This window comes from Mesoplodon bidens (genome assembly GCF_964165515.1).
Source record: "Mesoplodon bidens genome assembly, chromosome: 12".
Classification (NCBI taxonomy): Eukaryota; Metazoa; Chordata; class Mammalia; order Artiodactyla; family Ziphiidae; genus Mesoplodon; species Mesoplodon bidens.
Window position 1 is genome coordinate 80745111 of NC_138168.1, and position 17330 is coordinate 80762440.

Consider the following 17330-nt stretch of genomic DNA (forward strand, 5'->3'; position numbering starts at 1 on the left):
GTTCAGTCAACAATATACATGTTGTTTTGTGTTGTCACAATCTCTAATATCACTTCAGAGTTTCCTTTCCTGCCACCCTATTCTGAAGGCTTTAAAAAATAATTTTCTACGGACTCTTCCTAGCTCTTGGCATGAAATAGAAATGGTTTTTTCTGTCATGTAAAGAAAATAGGTGATGAGCATTACTTTTCTTCACAGTAGTAAAGGAACTTCGGAGGACATCAGTGTTTCCATGCTGAATTCACACAGTCATTTGCTTGTGTACCTCTCTCTCAGCACTTATTACTTTTTCAGAAACCATATAAGCTCCTTGACCAATCCATCTCTGAATCAATCACAGGACATAGTAGAAATTTTGCACATTTGAAAAAGGGAAAGAGGAGGGAACAAGAAAAGAGGTCATTCTTATCACCATCATGATTATTTTCAATATTTCCTTTGTTCTGAGCCTCTTGTTAGAAGTCATTTTTCCTTCCATTCTATTATCATATTTTGTTTACTTCATATTTATTTCATTTTGCTTTCTATTATGGTTAATTTAGTATTTCTTTTTCTCTTTCTCTCTACCCCCTAGACTTTTTCAACTGGATTTCTTATCTGAGCCATAGAATACAGAAAATTATTTGAGTGATTATTTTCTTAATTTCTTCAAGGAAGGCTCTTAACTGGTACCATTCTAGATGCCTAAAAGAAATGTTAATGTAATAGATGCCTTAGGTCATTAAAGTTCAGTTCTTTCCTGGAGCCCTGGCTGGGAAAGGCTATGCATTTGCATTTGACATCACCCACAGTACTACACTGTACTCCATTACAGTAAGTGTTTTTTTTAATAAACAAATAAATGAATGATTGTAAACTTCTAAGTGTGAGTCATTTGAAGTTTCATTCAGTTCATGCTTTAACAAAATTATTTTCTAGTAAGGTTACTTTCTTTGCTCGTCTGCTGAGGACGAAAAACCTTTTAAATTCTCAAGAGTTAACATAGGTAATGGAAAATTTAACATGAGATTTTTCTAACCTTATCAAAAAGATAGAATTATTTAGGAAGGGGCCTATTTAGACTATCATAAACATCCAGATATTTCTAAGCATTCATATTTTGGCCATAATAAAAAAATTACAACACATACATTTGTTTACTATGTATCAGATATTGCATTAACACTTTACCTATATTTTCTCACTTAATTGTTATGCTAATAATATCAAGTAGGTGTTATTACCTTCTCTTTATAAATATGAAAACTGAAGCTCATAGAGGTTAAAAACTTACTCAAGGGCTTCCCTGGTGGCGCAGTGGTTGAGAGTCCGCCTGTCGATGCGGGGAGCACGGGTTCGTGCCCCGGTCCGGGAAGATCCCACATGCCGCGGAGCGGCTGGGCCCGTGAGCCATGGCTGCTGAGCCTGCGCGTCCGGAACCTGTGGTCCGCAGCAGGAGAGGCCACAACAATGAGAGGCCCGCGTACCGCAAAAAACAAAACAAAACAAAACAAAACCTGCTCAATGTTAAATAGTAAGTAAAAGGGTTAGGATTCCAAACCAGAAATGTCTGACGTTACAAAATGTCTGCTCTTTCTATTTTGGGACACTACTATCCCACGGATGATTTAGACAAATAAAAATTCAGGTTTATCTAATATATGACTGTGTGCCTGCTTCTGTTAATGGGTTGAGTTATCTTTTGAATATTGGCAACATAGAAAGAATTACATTAATGAAATGCAGTGGATGTTTAACCATCAGTGCTTAAAAAAAGAAAGGGGATGGTCTCCTTCCTCTTCCCTTTCATCCTAATGACCCACCACTTCTTTTCACTAACTTTGTCTATTTTATAATCCTTTTGAAACCAAATGATAAAGTGTAGCTGGACATTCTCATCTATGTCCAATATATAAAGTGATATTGGACCCAAAACTAAGCCCTCATAACCAAAACAAAAAAGGCATTAGCAAAACAGTATTTTACACACCTCAAATTATAGGTCCTCTATGGCCCTCAAAGCTCAGGAAGAAAGGAAAGCCTTATTCCTGAGGAAAGGGAGTAGAGAAGAATTTGTAAAGGGTCACAGCTGTTTCCGCCACTAATGTGGAGGCAAAGTCCAAGTTCAGTTGCACCCATTGACTCCCAGAGATGTCAGCCTGAACCCACACAGTCAGTTCTTTCATTCATTTCTTCCACACTTATTTAGTAAGCATTTTCTGGGTGATGGGGAGACAGGACCTGGCCTGCACTGGTAAGAGCAGTTCCCTGTTAGTTTGGGAGTGAGGAGGGGCAGGGGTCAGATAAGGAGCAAGTTGCTGCAAAACCATGAGTGTTGGGGGCTCGGAGAAAAAGCATCCAAGTCTATTTAGATGACCTTTAATCCTTCATTTTCTAGCAAATACCCTCTTATCTCTATACCTAGAATAAACTCATTTTTAGGAAGTATGGTAGATCTTGGTACTAGGGTACCAGAGTGTGACATGTTTAGGTTATGAGGCCAGAAAATGTTCTTCTGTTATTGTTTGTTGTGTGATCTTAGACCAACGTTGTCCAATAGAGACATAATGTCAGCTGCATATGTAATTTAGCATTTTCTAGTTGCCACACTAAAAATAATGAAAAGAAACAGGTAAAATTAATTTTTGTAGTATCTTATTTAACTAAATATCCAATATATCATTATTTTAACGCATAGTCAATATAAAAATTATACATGAGATTTTGCTTCTCTTCATTCCAAGTCTTCAATAGCTGGGATGTATTTTACATTTACAGCACATCTCTGTTTGGATTTGAATAAGCCACATTCAAGTGTTTGGCAGCCTCATGTTGCTACTGCATTGGACCGTGCAGATCTCAACTTTGAATATAAACATGGATAAAAATGTTGAAGATAAGCAAGGCTTCTGTTCTTAATACCTGAGACCAAAATGTAAGTAGTTTATATTTACCTATCTTAGCTAAACACTATGTTGTGGGCTTTGTGTTATAATCTGACAGTACAAATTGAATAGAAAAGCAGTAATATTGTTTCATCCTTTTTTATATTAAATTTCAGATGAATGAACAAATTCAAAAGTATGGTGTTGTAAGAGCACCATCTTGTGGCATTGTGCTGTTTATATTGTTGAAACAGAACTTGGGGAAAGGGAACAATGCCAAGCAATCCGGATAAGATTATGATTTTAAGAGATTAAATTTCTTAAATTTTAAGTAATAGTAGAGGAACGACCATTGTCCTCTCTCATCGGCAATCTTTCAGGCAGACCCTCGAGTTGTATGAACTGGGCTTAACAAACTTCCCAGCTAGACAGAGGACATGGAAATGCTAAACTCTGGGAGTCAGATAACACTCCAGCATGAACCTTGGTAAAGGCAAGCAAGGCTTTAGTTCTAATATGTGAATACAGTATTTACTCCAGTGAAATATGACAAGGAGAATGCTCACAAAAGACCAATGCATATGAACACATTGAGATTTTAGCAGAAACCCTAGAATATAATCATCATCATAAGTGATAACAGATCTACTACGGAGCTGCCAAACCTGAACTTTCTTCATTAAAGTCCTCAATGAAGTAGCCTTTGCCACTAAATGGTCACTTAAACGAATCAGAAATACCAGTTGGTCCCAGCACCGCATTAGGGGGCCAGGAGTGACTCTGAGAAGTCAGACTGCTCACTGGCTTGACCAGAGAAGCCATGTAAAGGAAGTCATGTTGGAGACTAGCTCCCAGTAGAGACCACGTGTGACCAGGTTCAGCTCAAGTGCCCTTCTGAATGTAGGCATGTGTTCTTGTCACAACTTGAACCACCTAAGGAATCTTTTGACATAAAATTTATTTAGATTCAATCCATAAAACATATAGGGTGTCCCTGGATGCCAGAATACAAACAAAGAAGTTTTAGGAAGCTTTAAGCCAGTACTATGATTTTCTGTAAAAAAAATAAAAAATGAATCATTAAAAAAAAATACCATATGTATCACAGTCACCATGAAAGTAGTAACATCTATAAGTTACTCATTATATTCCTTCTGTAGCAGACTTAAAATAGTCCATGTTGGTGATCATACTAGTCCCAAACCTATTTTGGTCTGGGAGTATGTGTTCTTTATTCAGGGACATTCTACACAGATGCAAGATGGCTTAGCCTCCTGTACTTAACATTAGTGTTGATTCCAGGCCGATAAATTATACATCTCAGAGTCCTGGGGAAGACTTGACCTTCTTAATATTAATTAGTGTAGCTAACTGAAGGGTGTGAGGAAAGACTTCTGTTCATCTTTCTCTTGTCCAAGGCTCCTAGAAAGGCGTGCCCACTTTGTATGAGTTGTCTATTATTGCATAAGGAATCTTCCTCAAACTTTGGGGCTAAAAACAAAAAAACAGTTATGATCTGGGGTGGGCGCAGGAATTTGGGAGCAGCTTAGTTGGGTGACTCAGTTTGTACTCAAGATGTTGACAGGGACTGAAGTCTGAAGGCTGGACTGGAGCTGGAGGACCTGCATTCAAGAAGACTCACAGACTTGGCAATTGGGAGGAAGCCATTTGGCACTTTACAGAGACCTCAGTTCCCCACAGTGTGGGCCTTTCTATAAGCTGCTCACAATGGACTTTGCCCCAGTGGGTGATGAGAGAGAGAAAGGGAGGTAGGAATCACCATGTCTTTTATAACCTAGTCTTAGAAGTGACACGCCATCACTTCTGTTGTATTCTATTAGTCATGTAGACCAAACCTGAGACAGTGTAGAAGGAGATTACACACAGTTGTAAATACCAAGAGGTTGGCAAGACTGGGGGATATTTTAAAGGCTATTCTATTCAACATTTTGCTGGAGGTTTAAGACAGTATAATATGGCAAGAAAAAGAAATAAAAGGCATATAGACTGTAATGGAAGAAATAAAACTGCCTTTACTTTCAGAAGACACAGATCATCTACATAGAAAATCCGATAACTAATTGAGTTTAGCAAGGTTGTAAGCTACAAGTTCAATCAATTACATTTCAATATATTAACAATAAATAATCAAAAATTGAAATTAAAGACACCATTTACAATAGCATTAAAACATAAAACATTTAGGAATAAATCTGACATAAGATGTGCAAGACATGACGCTTAAAAGACAAAACATCGCTAAGAGAAATTTTTAAAAATGTAAATAAATGGAATAACTACTGCGTACACAGGTTGGAAAACTCATTGTTGAGACAATTCTCTCCTCCTAATCTAATCCAATAGATTAATAGGTTCATTGCAATCTCAATCAAAATCCCATTATGTATATTTGTAGAAATTGTCAATTATAAAATTTATGTAGAAATGCAAAGGACCTACGATAAACAACTTAGAAAATATTTTTTTGTGAAATAAAAGAAAAAAGGACTGTCACTACTTCATTTTAAGACTTATAAAGCTAGTTATCAAGGCAGTATGGTTTTGGAGTTCAAGAGACAAATAGGTCAATTAAACAGAATAGAGTCCTGAAATAGTCCATGTTTATGTAAAACTGATTTTTGACCAAGATGAAAAGTCGTTTCAGTAAAGAAAGGATATGTCAACAAATGATGCTGGAACAAGCGGACACTCATTTCAGTCGATACCTCCCACTATGTTCCAAATGTAAACTGCAAGTGGATCATAGACCTAAATGTTAAATTTAAAACTATAAAGCTTCTAGAAGAAAACATAGAAGATATATATGCTCTTAGGTTAGGCAAATTTCTGAGATGTAACACCAAAAGCATTAAAGACAAATAATTGATAATTTATACTTGATCAAAAATAAAAACTCTTCCAAAGACACTAGGAAAATGAAAGACAGGACACACCCTGATAAAGCACTTGTACTCAGAGTATATACTCACATATCAATAACACACACACACACAAATCATTTGATAGACACTTGCTCAAGGAAAATGTATGATGGCAAATAACAATGCCAAACGTCATTAGTCATTAGGGAGATGTAAATTGAAACCATGACATATTGCTACATATATATTAAAATGGCTAAAATTAAAGACAGACTATACCAAGTGCTGATGACCACATGAAATAAATGGGATGCTCCTACACTGCTGGTGAGAATGTAAAATGGTGCAGCCACTTTGGAAACATTTTGGTATTTTCTTAAAAAGTTAAACATACACTGACCATATAATCCAAAAATTCCACTACTAGATATTTACCAAGAGAAATGAAAGAACACCACTTGCAAAGACTCATATACAAATGATTACAGCACCTTCACTTCTAATAGCAAAAAACTGGGCAAAAAATTCAATGTCCAACTACCAGGGTGAACACACATATGAACAAACTGGTATATCCAATAGTATATTGCTTATTAAGAAATAGGGATGAACTACTGGTACACACAAGATGGCTGAATCTCAAAGTAATGTTCTTTGAAAGTAGTCAAATAACACATAATTATTTCATTTATACCAAATTCTAGGAAAGGCAAACTAATCTACAGTGACAGATCAGTGATTGCCTGGGGACTAACAGGAGGGATTACGAATAAGCAGGAAAAGCCCGGTGGATGATGGTAATATTCATTACCTTCGTTCTAGCGATGATGGCTTCATGCACGCATGTCAAAACATCAAATTATACACTTTAATATTTTTGTCTGTCAATTATATTATACAACAAAGCTTAAGCAAACCTGTGTTAATTTTATTGGAGGTTCTACTCCATTAGACAAAAGACACACCCACAAACCCATTTGAGATAAATCCTCTACCTTAGGTTTCTGCTGAGATCAAGGGCAAAGCCCTTAAGCTTCTGTGAGGACCTACTGAGAGAACCTCTGTGGCCCACCTTTAAGTCTATGCCTTTGGTAGATCTGAAATAAAACTCTTTTAATTCCTCCATATCCGTAATTGAAACCAAAATATATTCAACTTTAGAATTAAGGAATAAAAAAAAAAAAAGTCCTTATCCTGGGCTCTTATTAGCACAAATACTCTGATTGCAGTCAAAGACAACATTTTATTCTACATACTATTTTTAATCTTTCTAGTATAGTTTTATATATTTCTTTTGTGGCTATTTAAGCCATACAGTTTAACTGGCTTAGTGATGAATGAACTAATACACCAGTATTCCTCAGAGTGTTTTATGGTCTTCCTGTATTGAACCATCCTGAGATGCTTATTTCAAGACCCAACTACACAACTACTAGGATACTGGGTGGGGAGAAAACTGGAATAGAGCCTGGAACAGAGCCTGATAGTCTCACAAGGTCCTCAGATAAGGAGACAAAGACCCACTCAATGCCTTCACACATACCAGGCAGTGTCCTACAGCTTCTTACTTCAGCTGTTTCTAGGTTTAAAATGTTTAAATAAAAGATTCACATTATTTATTAAGTTTGTAACACTTTTATTCATAACAGGAAAAAAATTTATTTACATGTATATACAAAAGAGACATTTATTTTCTTACTCTGGCACATAAAAAAAATACAGAAATACTTACATATGTACAAAATATTAAAACATACAAACCTTACGAACAATGAAAAAGCAAGATTTCACAAAAGATACTTTTTTGGGAAATACACACACTGAAAAAGAGGTTCAAGAAAGCTGACAAAACATTTAAATTAACAGACACCAGAAGCTGATATTTCAATAGGTATTATTAATTTGGTAAAGCAAATAAAATGTCTCAAATGCTAATGGATGGTAAAGAAGATTTACATTTAAGATTGTCCAGGTAAAATTACATGGTCCTCCTTTACCATAAAATTGAGACAATTTTATTTTACCTTTGAATCACTATCATCGGAAAAAGTTTTTCTTAAAATATTTAAATTTTCTGATTTATATTGAGAATTTTGAATTTTTTCACATTAAATTATAAAATATTTTAAGAGTTTGTGTATCCTCTCTTCTCACTGGGGGAAAAAAATCCCATGTACTACACTGATTTCAACATAAAATTGAACGTCACAGTACATTTTTTATTTTTTTAAGTTAAAACCTAACATTTTCTAACTAACCTTCAAGATCACTTACAACTGATTTATTAAGAGATCACAGTCGTCGTAAATTCTTCTTGCTTTTCTTAGTACCAGGCAAAGGACCCATTTTATAACTGGCTTTTAGGGGCTTGCCATTTGAACAGTCCTCAGTGGTATGATAATTACACAGGCACCTTGTGCAATAATCAAATCCACAGCCTTCTCGTTTACAGGTTGCCCGTTGTAAATAACAATCGTATTTTGCAGGTGAATTACAGCGAATACAGGCTTTGAGGCTTTCATTCTTTTTCAAAGTTCTGGCAACCTAGAAAGAAGAAAATCCATAAACAAATTTTAGTAAGGACTGAATGTAACTTAAGTTAGTCAAAACAAGGGCACCTCTGTGCCTTCCCCAATACATGTATAAAGCACTAATGTCACAATTCCCACCTTTAAGGAGCTTACTGTTCAACGACTAAGAAACCATTGTCAATTGACCCAGTGGCTATTTCCTAATGCTACAAACATACTCTTATTCATAAATGCTACTCACACAACAATGCAGAACTTAAATGTCACCTTTTCTGTGAAATCTTCCTGGAGTCACTCAGGGGTTGGTTGCTCTTTCACCTCTAGTTCTCCTTTTTTAAAAACACCTATCACATGGCATTTATCTTTATATTGCTATGAAGGTTACCATGTTTCCATATCTATGCGGTGCCTGATAAAATTGACTTCGTGCTTAGCTCTCTTCCTCAGTTATTAAAGGCAGTAATTGTGAAACGTAGTATTTAACAGTTTTATAAAAAAAACTTCAAAATCAAGGTTTTTCCTTATTCTCTTAGTGTTTCCAAATTAGATCTCAACAACATTGAATTGTCATAAACAATGCCAAAAGACATTATTTTCGGCATAGAAAGACATCTCTGTGTACTTCCCTAATCTGATTAGTTGAGTTATAAATGGTTTTCTTATAATAAATCCTTTTAACAACAAATGTCCCATATGTTTCTAATTTATTAATAAACAAAAAATTACCTCAGAGAATTCACTGTGTCGACTGTAAGTAGAACCTTTCTGATCACCTGGATCAGGTAACTTGGTTCGAGCGTCTTTTTTGGGGAGAGTCTGGGTGGCTGACTTTTGCACGGATACTAATGGGGTTCTGAATAAAACATATTCTCTGGTTGAAGCATGTGGTGAAAACTTTATGTTCTTTTCCTAATTTAAAAAAAAAAAAAGGTTTTAATAGGATTAAAAAAATTCTCCTATATCCTCAACAATCAGGAATTTTTATTATGTTTGTACATGTTGTACACGTAAAAGGGGCAAATGAGAATATAAAGGATTTATTCCTGCATCCAAATTACCTGCATGTGCTTAAACACAGCCACCCACAACTATTCACACATTTAAGGCCTACCAACTAAGCTGTTGAGCGAAACTGCAAATCAGAAATCGTGAGAAAGCGCTTTACACCCTTAGTATGTAGCATTTAATACATGATTTATAAAGCACTACCACCAGAACAAAAGGTCATTCTCCCTATCCACCAGTAGATGGCAACAGTCACTGTTTAAGGGTCCCCTCAGTGCTATGAATGGATCCAAAACAATCTTTTGGAATAGAAAAGTTTCTGTTAACACCAGCTTATACATAAAGAAACTGAACTTGGAGAATTTAAGCAATGCTTGTCTAAAGCTACACAGCTAGTAAGCAGCAGCACCAAAATTTGGACCTAAGTCTGCCAACTCCTAGGCCTGAAATTTTAATCATGTGTCGATCTTTATTCTCAGAAACATCTCCAAAGTTACTAAGTATTTCGTAAAGTAAATGAATTCCTTTCCTGCATTAAGAATCTTCAATATGTAGATAATTACTGTTTATTTGTTAACAGCTAAACTACAAATGGCAACCAAGATTAGCTATATGGTCAACTCTCACCGAGATCTGAGTAGTTTTCCCTTTATCTTCGGACATTTCCTTTCATGGAGAACCCAAGAAATAAACGACTGGGGTGGGATCCCATCCCCTTTATCTTTGAATTATTTTAATGAGTTACGAATGTAAAGGATTTCCAGATCATCTGTTATCCTTGCTATTTCCCCCTCCAATTTCAAAGGTAAAGAGCACTAGCTGTCATATTTTAAAATTAAAACAACTGCAAAAGACTTACGGTAATTCTTTGTATTGCTTTATTGTACAATTGTAATGCCCCCTTATCATCTTCTAGGATCTTCTTCCAAGTTGTGCTCACTTTAGACACACTGGAAAAGTAAATGATTATAAAGGAAACAATTAAAGCACCACAAAGAGCTAAGATGACTATATGACAGAAACATTAACAGTGCAAAAAAGAAATTTCTATTAGCAGTGCTTCTCAAACCCGGCTATACATTAGAATTGCTTGAGGCATGCACTTAAGATTTAAGGATGGCCCATGTCTAGTCACTTGCGTTTAACTGATCTAAAATGGGGGCCAGGGAGCTGTATTTTTTTAAAAGCTCTCCATCAAGTAATTCTAAGTGGATCCAGGCTAAAGAACCACTACACTTCGTACTTCATTTTCTCACAATATCCACAAATATCAAATAAGAAGCCCCACTATATATATGGCACCATCTTGGTTATTTATTAACATTAGACAAATTTCAAAGAACTTGAGGACACACTGCTATCAGTAGAAGTTAATTTAAAAAATCCATTTTGCTAACAAAAATGTTGTGAGGTTGATTATTCCTCAAGAAGCTAGCCAATAATAAAAATCAATCCTTACTTATGTCTGTTTTGTTTCACCTATCTTTCATGGAGCAGTGTAAAGTAACACAAAGAGTACCTCTAAAAAATTTTTCAAAAAGCCAAAAATGAACCCAGTTGAGCTGGAAGCAATCTAATCCAATAGTCTGGATAATCATCTTAATTCTCAGTTACCTCATCCTAACAGGTTTTCTTTGGTGGAATGCGAAATGGTGGTCAGTATAAGGTTTCTAAGAAATAGTAATAATCAGACCCATTTGTGGGTTTCTGTATTTTCATCACTCAAATTTGAAAATGGCCTAAAAAGAACAGAAATTATTTCATACTTTCAAGTGTGACAAAAATCATAACGCCTATTGGACCTGTACACCAGACCTAGGCTCTTGTTTTACAGTTAAGACTAAAACATGGTGCTTACGTATGAACAATTTCAGAACCAAAAGGAACAAAGATCCCAATCTCACAGAAATAGTTTTCTAATAGCATAAATATGAAATTTGAAATAACTGGATTAAATGCATACTTTGAAAATTATCTTTCTTTCCTCCTAGTGACACATAAGTAGTAAAATACCAGCAACCAGACAAAAGTCATCACTTCAATTAAAAACAGTGCAAGACGACCCTACTATGTCTTTGCATGAGCTGGTGGTACTGAGCCATCTAACAAAAATGTTCATGGATTATATTAATGACCACAAAGCAACAATACTTACTTGATTAAGTCCATATCACTGAGCTGTGTCAAAATATTTGCTAAGAGATGTCTGAGTCCCCTTCGAAAGAGTTCACTGAGAATATCTACACAGTCTAGGCCCATTTTCCTGCCAATTATATTCTGTAGTCTAAAATTTCCACTGGATATAAATTCCTTCAGCTTCTCCCAATCTATTTTAGGATTTCGTTTACAATTTTTTTTTAATGTTGAACAAACCACTTTTTCAAAATGAAGAGCTGGCAGCAAGTTTTTGTTGGGATATTGGTCTGGGCTTTGTGTCCGTAGCAGGCAAGATTGTGGACTGTCACTGAAATTTTCCACCAGGGGAAGGCTACTGTCTTCACGTTCACTGAGGCCACTTTGCTGGGAAAATGAAGAGTAGCCACTGTCTTCATAAGGTCCACTGGTCTCTAGTTCTTCTATGTCATTTGAACTATTAAGTGTTTGCTGTACATGTAGATTTTCCTTATTATGCAAGGGCTTGCTCTCAGTTTCAAGTTCTACAATCCTGGGGCTCACAATCGGTGACCCAATATCTGATAACCTTTCATAGTCTTTAATGAAGTCTTTATAAGAACCTTCCAAATTCGCAGTAGTGTAGGAACCTTGTCTTCTACTGTCATCAGGCTTTACCGGTTTAATTCCAGAATGAACATGGTTATAGTTAAAATCACACTTCATTTTGACAGAGACAGTGGAACTTTCTTCTTTACAACCTACAAAAAGAACATAACACATTTACTTCCTAATGGCAAAATTTCCACATATCCCTACTTCTAAATTTGGGATATAGAGACTTAATTACTTTGCATTCTCTCAGCACTGTGTACTGCCTATGTAGCTGTGAAATTATCCAAGTTTAATATGAGAAAACATTACTTATAAAAGTATATACATCTTATTCTTGAGGGGGTACCTTCAGTACAGACTGCTTTTAAATCTGTCTGACTCTACCATCTGACTTTCAGAGTCATATCTGAGTAGAAAGTAGTGACAAAAGGGACTATTTATTTAATAAATATCTGTGCTTATGGAACAAGTAAGGAAATGTGATGCCCCATGAGTGGGGTATGAGATAAGAAATATCCTTATAGAAATCAAATACTTCTAGAGAAATATGGTCAAGACAATGGAGGAGGGGAATGCCAAAATAGTTTTGATAAAAAGTAGCAAAAAAATTTGTATATTTAAATGTTAGTTTAGCAATTATTATACGCCTTACAATAATGAATCAAGAAATCTATAGGTAGCTTGGAGAAAGGACTGAAAAGGCAAGAAATTTAATCATTTGAAGGTTAACCATACTACTGAGTTTTGGGGCCAGATAATTTTGCTGGGGGCTGTCCTGTGCACTATAGGATGTTTAGCAACTTTTAGCCATTTGATGCCATTAGCAGCCGCTATTACCCAGTCAGGACAATAAAAAATGTCTCCAGTAACCACTTATTGGAGTGTGGGGAAGCCAGCAGAGGCCAAATTTCCCCCATTCCTTAGGTGAGAACCACTGCTTTAAAGGATGATTAGGATTTCTGTCAGGTAGTAGAGACTGGGAAGGGATGGGTTCAAGAAAATTGCTTAGCATTTCTGAAGGCAGAGTATATGGATGGTGTGTGCTTCTAATGTACTCCCCCATCTACTATACTCCCTGCAAACCAAGCACAGGTAGGTAAAAATTTACCCTATAAGTAAATGTAGGTACACAGGTACAGCATCTGTTCATATTAATTTTACTGTTTTTACTTAGAACCTCTAAGTACTAAAGGACAGCTTGATAGCAAGTAACCTTGTAGGTAGAGACTCTCTTTTAATTAAGTTTAAACTAAGAGTTCAGGGGCATAAAAGTAAATAAACCCCCAATTAACCCTACCTCTAGAACAAATTATTCTGAGTGGTTCTCTTCTACTCAGAAGAGTAAAAAATTCCAAGAGATTTTTATTTTTGCCTCAAGTAAAGAATTAAGTATGATTTACACAAGACTACATTTTATCTGACAGGATAAAAAAGAAGCCACCAACAAAGACACACCTTTTACTTTGTTTAGTTGCCTAAAGGGAAGAGGCCTGAAACTGTATTTCAGAAACTAAAAATTCTTTTCAAAAGCATTCTTCCTCTGCTGTCTTTAGAACTTAGTTACTGGGAGACTATCCTATAGAACCCCTTTCATTCAACACTGTTCTTTAGATATGGACAGTTCTTTAAATTTAGAGCTAATAATGATTCAACTATCTTACTAAGTGTTTAGGAGTTAATTTCCAGTGTGTTTCCAAACACTTGATTCTCACAACCTTTTGAGGTAGAATGGAGAGGCATTATTATTTACAGTTAAGAACACTGAAGCTTATCTAAGTAACTTGCCTAAGATTTGACAGGTAGTTAAGAGGGACAGATTATTCTTCTTCACTGTAAATTCACTGTTCCTTCCACTATCTCACCTGGGAAGTAAGATGAAGAGCATTAAAAAAAAGCATAAAAGTATAGACTTATGGACTTTGGGTTATAATTTAATACTACATTATTTACGCTGTTGCTCAAATTTTTCCAGGTTTTGCCATTCTAAGTTCATGTTCATTTGACATTCCTTACTTTTTGGCACTAAACAAGATGCTCCAGGATCATCTTGTATTTTTCCTGTTCCAGCCAGAAAATCTGTTATTTCTCCAAGGAACTTTGGTTCCTTTCATTAGTTCCAAAATCTGGATGCTGGTTGTAGATTTAGAGTGTGAAGTTTATACTGCAAAATAAACTGAATACCATCTTTTATTTTAAAAAGGAAGCTGAAAGACTGTAAAAAGCTAATTCCATGTCTTTTAACTAGTTCAGTGCTTCCCCATGACCAAGCCAAATGCCCCTAAACAATATGGGAAATATAATTGATCTGATATTATCCTGGAAGGAAAAAAAAGTATCACACGGTTCTGTGACCTCTTGACTCAGATAGATGAGGGGTAAGTCTAGTTCTGCCACTTCATTCATTTATGCAATGCCTCTTTAGTGACAGGGTGTGGAGTAGAAAAGAAACTAGTCATGCAAGATCTTTTGGAGGTGAATCCTAACATCTGAAAGCCTTGTGAAAAACCCAACAGAGGTGGACACTGGAAGGACAAGTGTTGAGCTTTCAAGGAGGAGGAAGGCCTGCAGGGCTGTGACTTAGTGAGCTAGGGGAAGAACTGATTGAAAATGAAAGCTGGAGAGGTACAGAATGCTCTACAGGATTTTTAGGGTAGACTGGCTTTTATTTAGTGTGTAAAAAAGAGCCTTTGAGGGGTTCTAAGTAGAGACATTTGGTTTACGTTAAAAAAAAAAAAAAGATTGGCAACTATGGAAAATGGATTGTAGGAAGATTCAAGTGAAAGCAGGGAGGCTAGTTGGAGGTGCCTATCACAGGGGTTCAGAGAGTTGGGTACCTGAGACTAGGATGGCCGCAGCGGAAACAAAGATTACCGGATAGATGTGAGATCTTTTTAGAAGGGTAAAGTCAACAGAGGTTGGGGATGTACTGTATTAGATGTGGATGATGAAGAAAAGGGGAGTAAAGAATACCCTGAGTTTTAAATCTTGAGCATCTCAGGTACAAAAAACAAACAACAAAACACTTCCTCATTTATAAAATGCAGGTAAGAAAACCAACCAAACTGGATTAAATGTATGGAAGGGTCCCTGTCACTTACAGTTTAATAAATAGAACTTATTTTCACCATATTAGCTTTGTAAGCCAAATCCCTTCATATTCTTCATACTGTAAATCACGAACATTTTAAAAGTAGCAAAATGCATTCTACACAGATCTATGCATTTCAGATTATTATATACTTTCCCTAGGAATCATATCCGACTTCAAATGAAAATCCTTGCTCAGCCTTTTGACTAGTTTTGTGACCTAGCACACTGAATTAGTCTTTCAGTTTCTTGAAAATGTAAATACTGTCTACAAAGAGTTGATAACATTCTTAAAACCTCTTAGTTACCCACTCAACAATCCAATCACGAGAAAGTGGTATGATAGTTAACCGTACAAAGTTTGACCTTCCATTTGACCTTCCAATGTAGATGTGACACGTCATATTACAATAGTTAAAAAGATTACAGTGCTTGGAATCAGAAATCTTTACTGCTATCCCAATGCTAAATAAACAAGTTCTACAATCTCCAATACCTGTAAGATAACCAGCATGGGCCCAACACTAATCAGGCATGGTTATTCCTTCAAAATTTAATAAGAGCCCCAAGGCCTGCCGCCATCAACTGCAAATCAGCCATAACCCCTGAGAGAAAATTTTAGAAAAGCCTACTTTCAGAAGTAATGGAATGCAATAGATTTTTAATTTCATTTCCTCAAATTTGTAAATATGGAAAAAAAAATCCAGAGACCAGTAAATATTCTCGTGAGGGGCAAGGTAGTAAAGACAACTGGAATGAAGCAACCAAAGAGATCCCTTCTTAGAGCCACCAAGATTCAGAATTTCAGAGGGGCTCAAGATTCAGGGTTTTCTAGAAACAGACTTAACCTGTTCAAATATTTTTTAAGTTTTCCACATTCCTCTTCTAAAGAAAGGGGCACTTTTCAGTGATGACCAAATATACAATATCAAGTTGCTAATTTCTAAAATTCTTGGTCAGTTCTGAGGTGAAATGCATGCATCTGGATCTCTTTTGGAAGACAGCAACAAAGAGGAGAAAGAAGTCAGCGTTTGTGTGCCTTCCATTCCACCCAAGAGTTGGAATAAAAGACTGGTTCCTCAGGAGCGCGGGGAAAAAAGATAACTGATTCTTCACTTCTCAAATCTGCTTCCCAAATGCTTCAAGACCGTCTCAATTTGGACAAGTTCAGGGCTCTGTATTAAAAAGTGCCTTTCTTCCTCCCTCCTTCTGACTCCAGGCCTTGAGACTGAGTCACTGGGTAAAGGGAAAAAAGGAGAAACTGAACATTTTTGGTTGGACGTCCCAGCAGAGCCTGGCCCGATGAGGGGGGCCCTGCATTTGGCGGGATTGGGAGGGGACCCTGGAAATCCCGAGGGGTCGGCGGGGTGGCCCTCAGGGCGCGGGCCGGCGGAGGAGGCGGGAGATAACAGCGAGCACGATCTCCCGCGCCCGCCAGGAAGGCTGAGGTGACGAAAACCGGGGGGAACTGACTTCCGACCCGGGGGTGCGGGGCATACGGGGAAACGGGGCATAGAAGTGAGGGTCGGGCCCCTGGTCGGACGCTGCGGGCCACCGGCTCGCGGGCCCTGTCAGAGCCGCAGCCCCGGGGTGGGGGAGGGGAAGGAGGGGCGTCTGGCGCCCGGGCCGGCGGGGTGGAGGTCCGTGGCCCTGCGCGAGGAGACAGGGCCACCGGGGAGGCCGCGACCCGCACCTCCTCGGGAGCCGGCGCCCAGCTACGCGTTCATGGCGGGACCCGGGCCCGCCGTCCCGCCTCTGCACCTCTGCTTCCCCTCCCCGGACCTCTGCCTTCTCCCTCCCGGTCTCGGGACCCCCCGCCGCCGCCGCCGCCGCTGCTGGCCGCCCGAGGCCCAGCGACGGGCCCCACGGCCGGATTCGGGCGCGTGTCGGGTCCGGGGCGCTGTCCCCCGTCTTCCGCCCCAACCACTGGGCACCCCTCCTGGAAGGCGCACCCCGCTCGCACTCTCTCCTCTCACTCACCGTCCGAGGGGCGAGGGCGCCCGGCGGCTGTCAGAACGCCGTAGCTGCAGCGGCAGGAACCGGAGGGCGGCCGTGGGGAGCAGCTGCAGGGGCACCGGCTCATGCCACAGCAAGTGGGGTCCGCCTCAGGTGAGGGAGCTGCGCCCGCGGCAGAGAAACGGGCCACCCGCTTCTCAGAGCTCTAGCTTCTAAAAGGCGCCAGCTGGTACTTTTAAAATCTTTGAATTTGGTGCCCAAATCTGCACGGCCCAATG

The 17330-nt window shown here is 38.0% G+C and overlaps 1 protein-coding gene across 3 annotated transcripts; it reads right to left on the minus strand.

Annotated features, from left to right (window-relative positions):
- Positions 1 to 7565: 7565 nt before the first annotated feature.
- On the minus strand, positions 7566 to 17288 carry FBXO5 (F-box protein 5). Of its 3 annotated transcripts, XM_081251475.1 has the most exons (6): positions 17077 to 17153; positions 14023 to 14182; positions 11438 to 12155; positions 10142 to 10232; positions 9004 to 9186; positions 7566 to 8290 (listed from the first exon to the last, which is right to left on the minus strand). In XM_081251475.1, exons 3-6 carry the CDS (start codon positions 12118 to 12120, stop codon positions 8039 to 8041), a joined length of 1209 nt encoding a protein of 402 aa, XP_081107601.1. In that variant the 5' UTR covers positions 12121 to 12155; positions 14023 to 14182; positions 17077 to 17153; the 3' UTR covers positions 7566 to 8038. The 3 variants fall into 3 exon arrangements, with proteins under 3 accessions (XP_081107601.1, XP_081107600.1, XP_081107602.1); XM_081251474.1 differs by lacking the exon at positions 14023 to 14182 and having other exon boundaries at positions 17077 to 17281; XM_081251476.1 differs by lacking the exons at positions 9004 to 9186; positions 14023 to 14182 and having other exon boundaries at positions 17077 to 17288.
- Between the last annotated feature and the right edge of the window lie 42 nt (positions 17289 to 17330).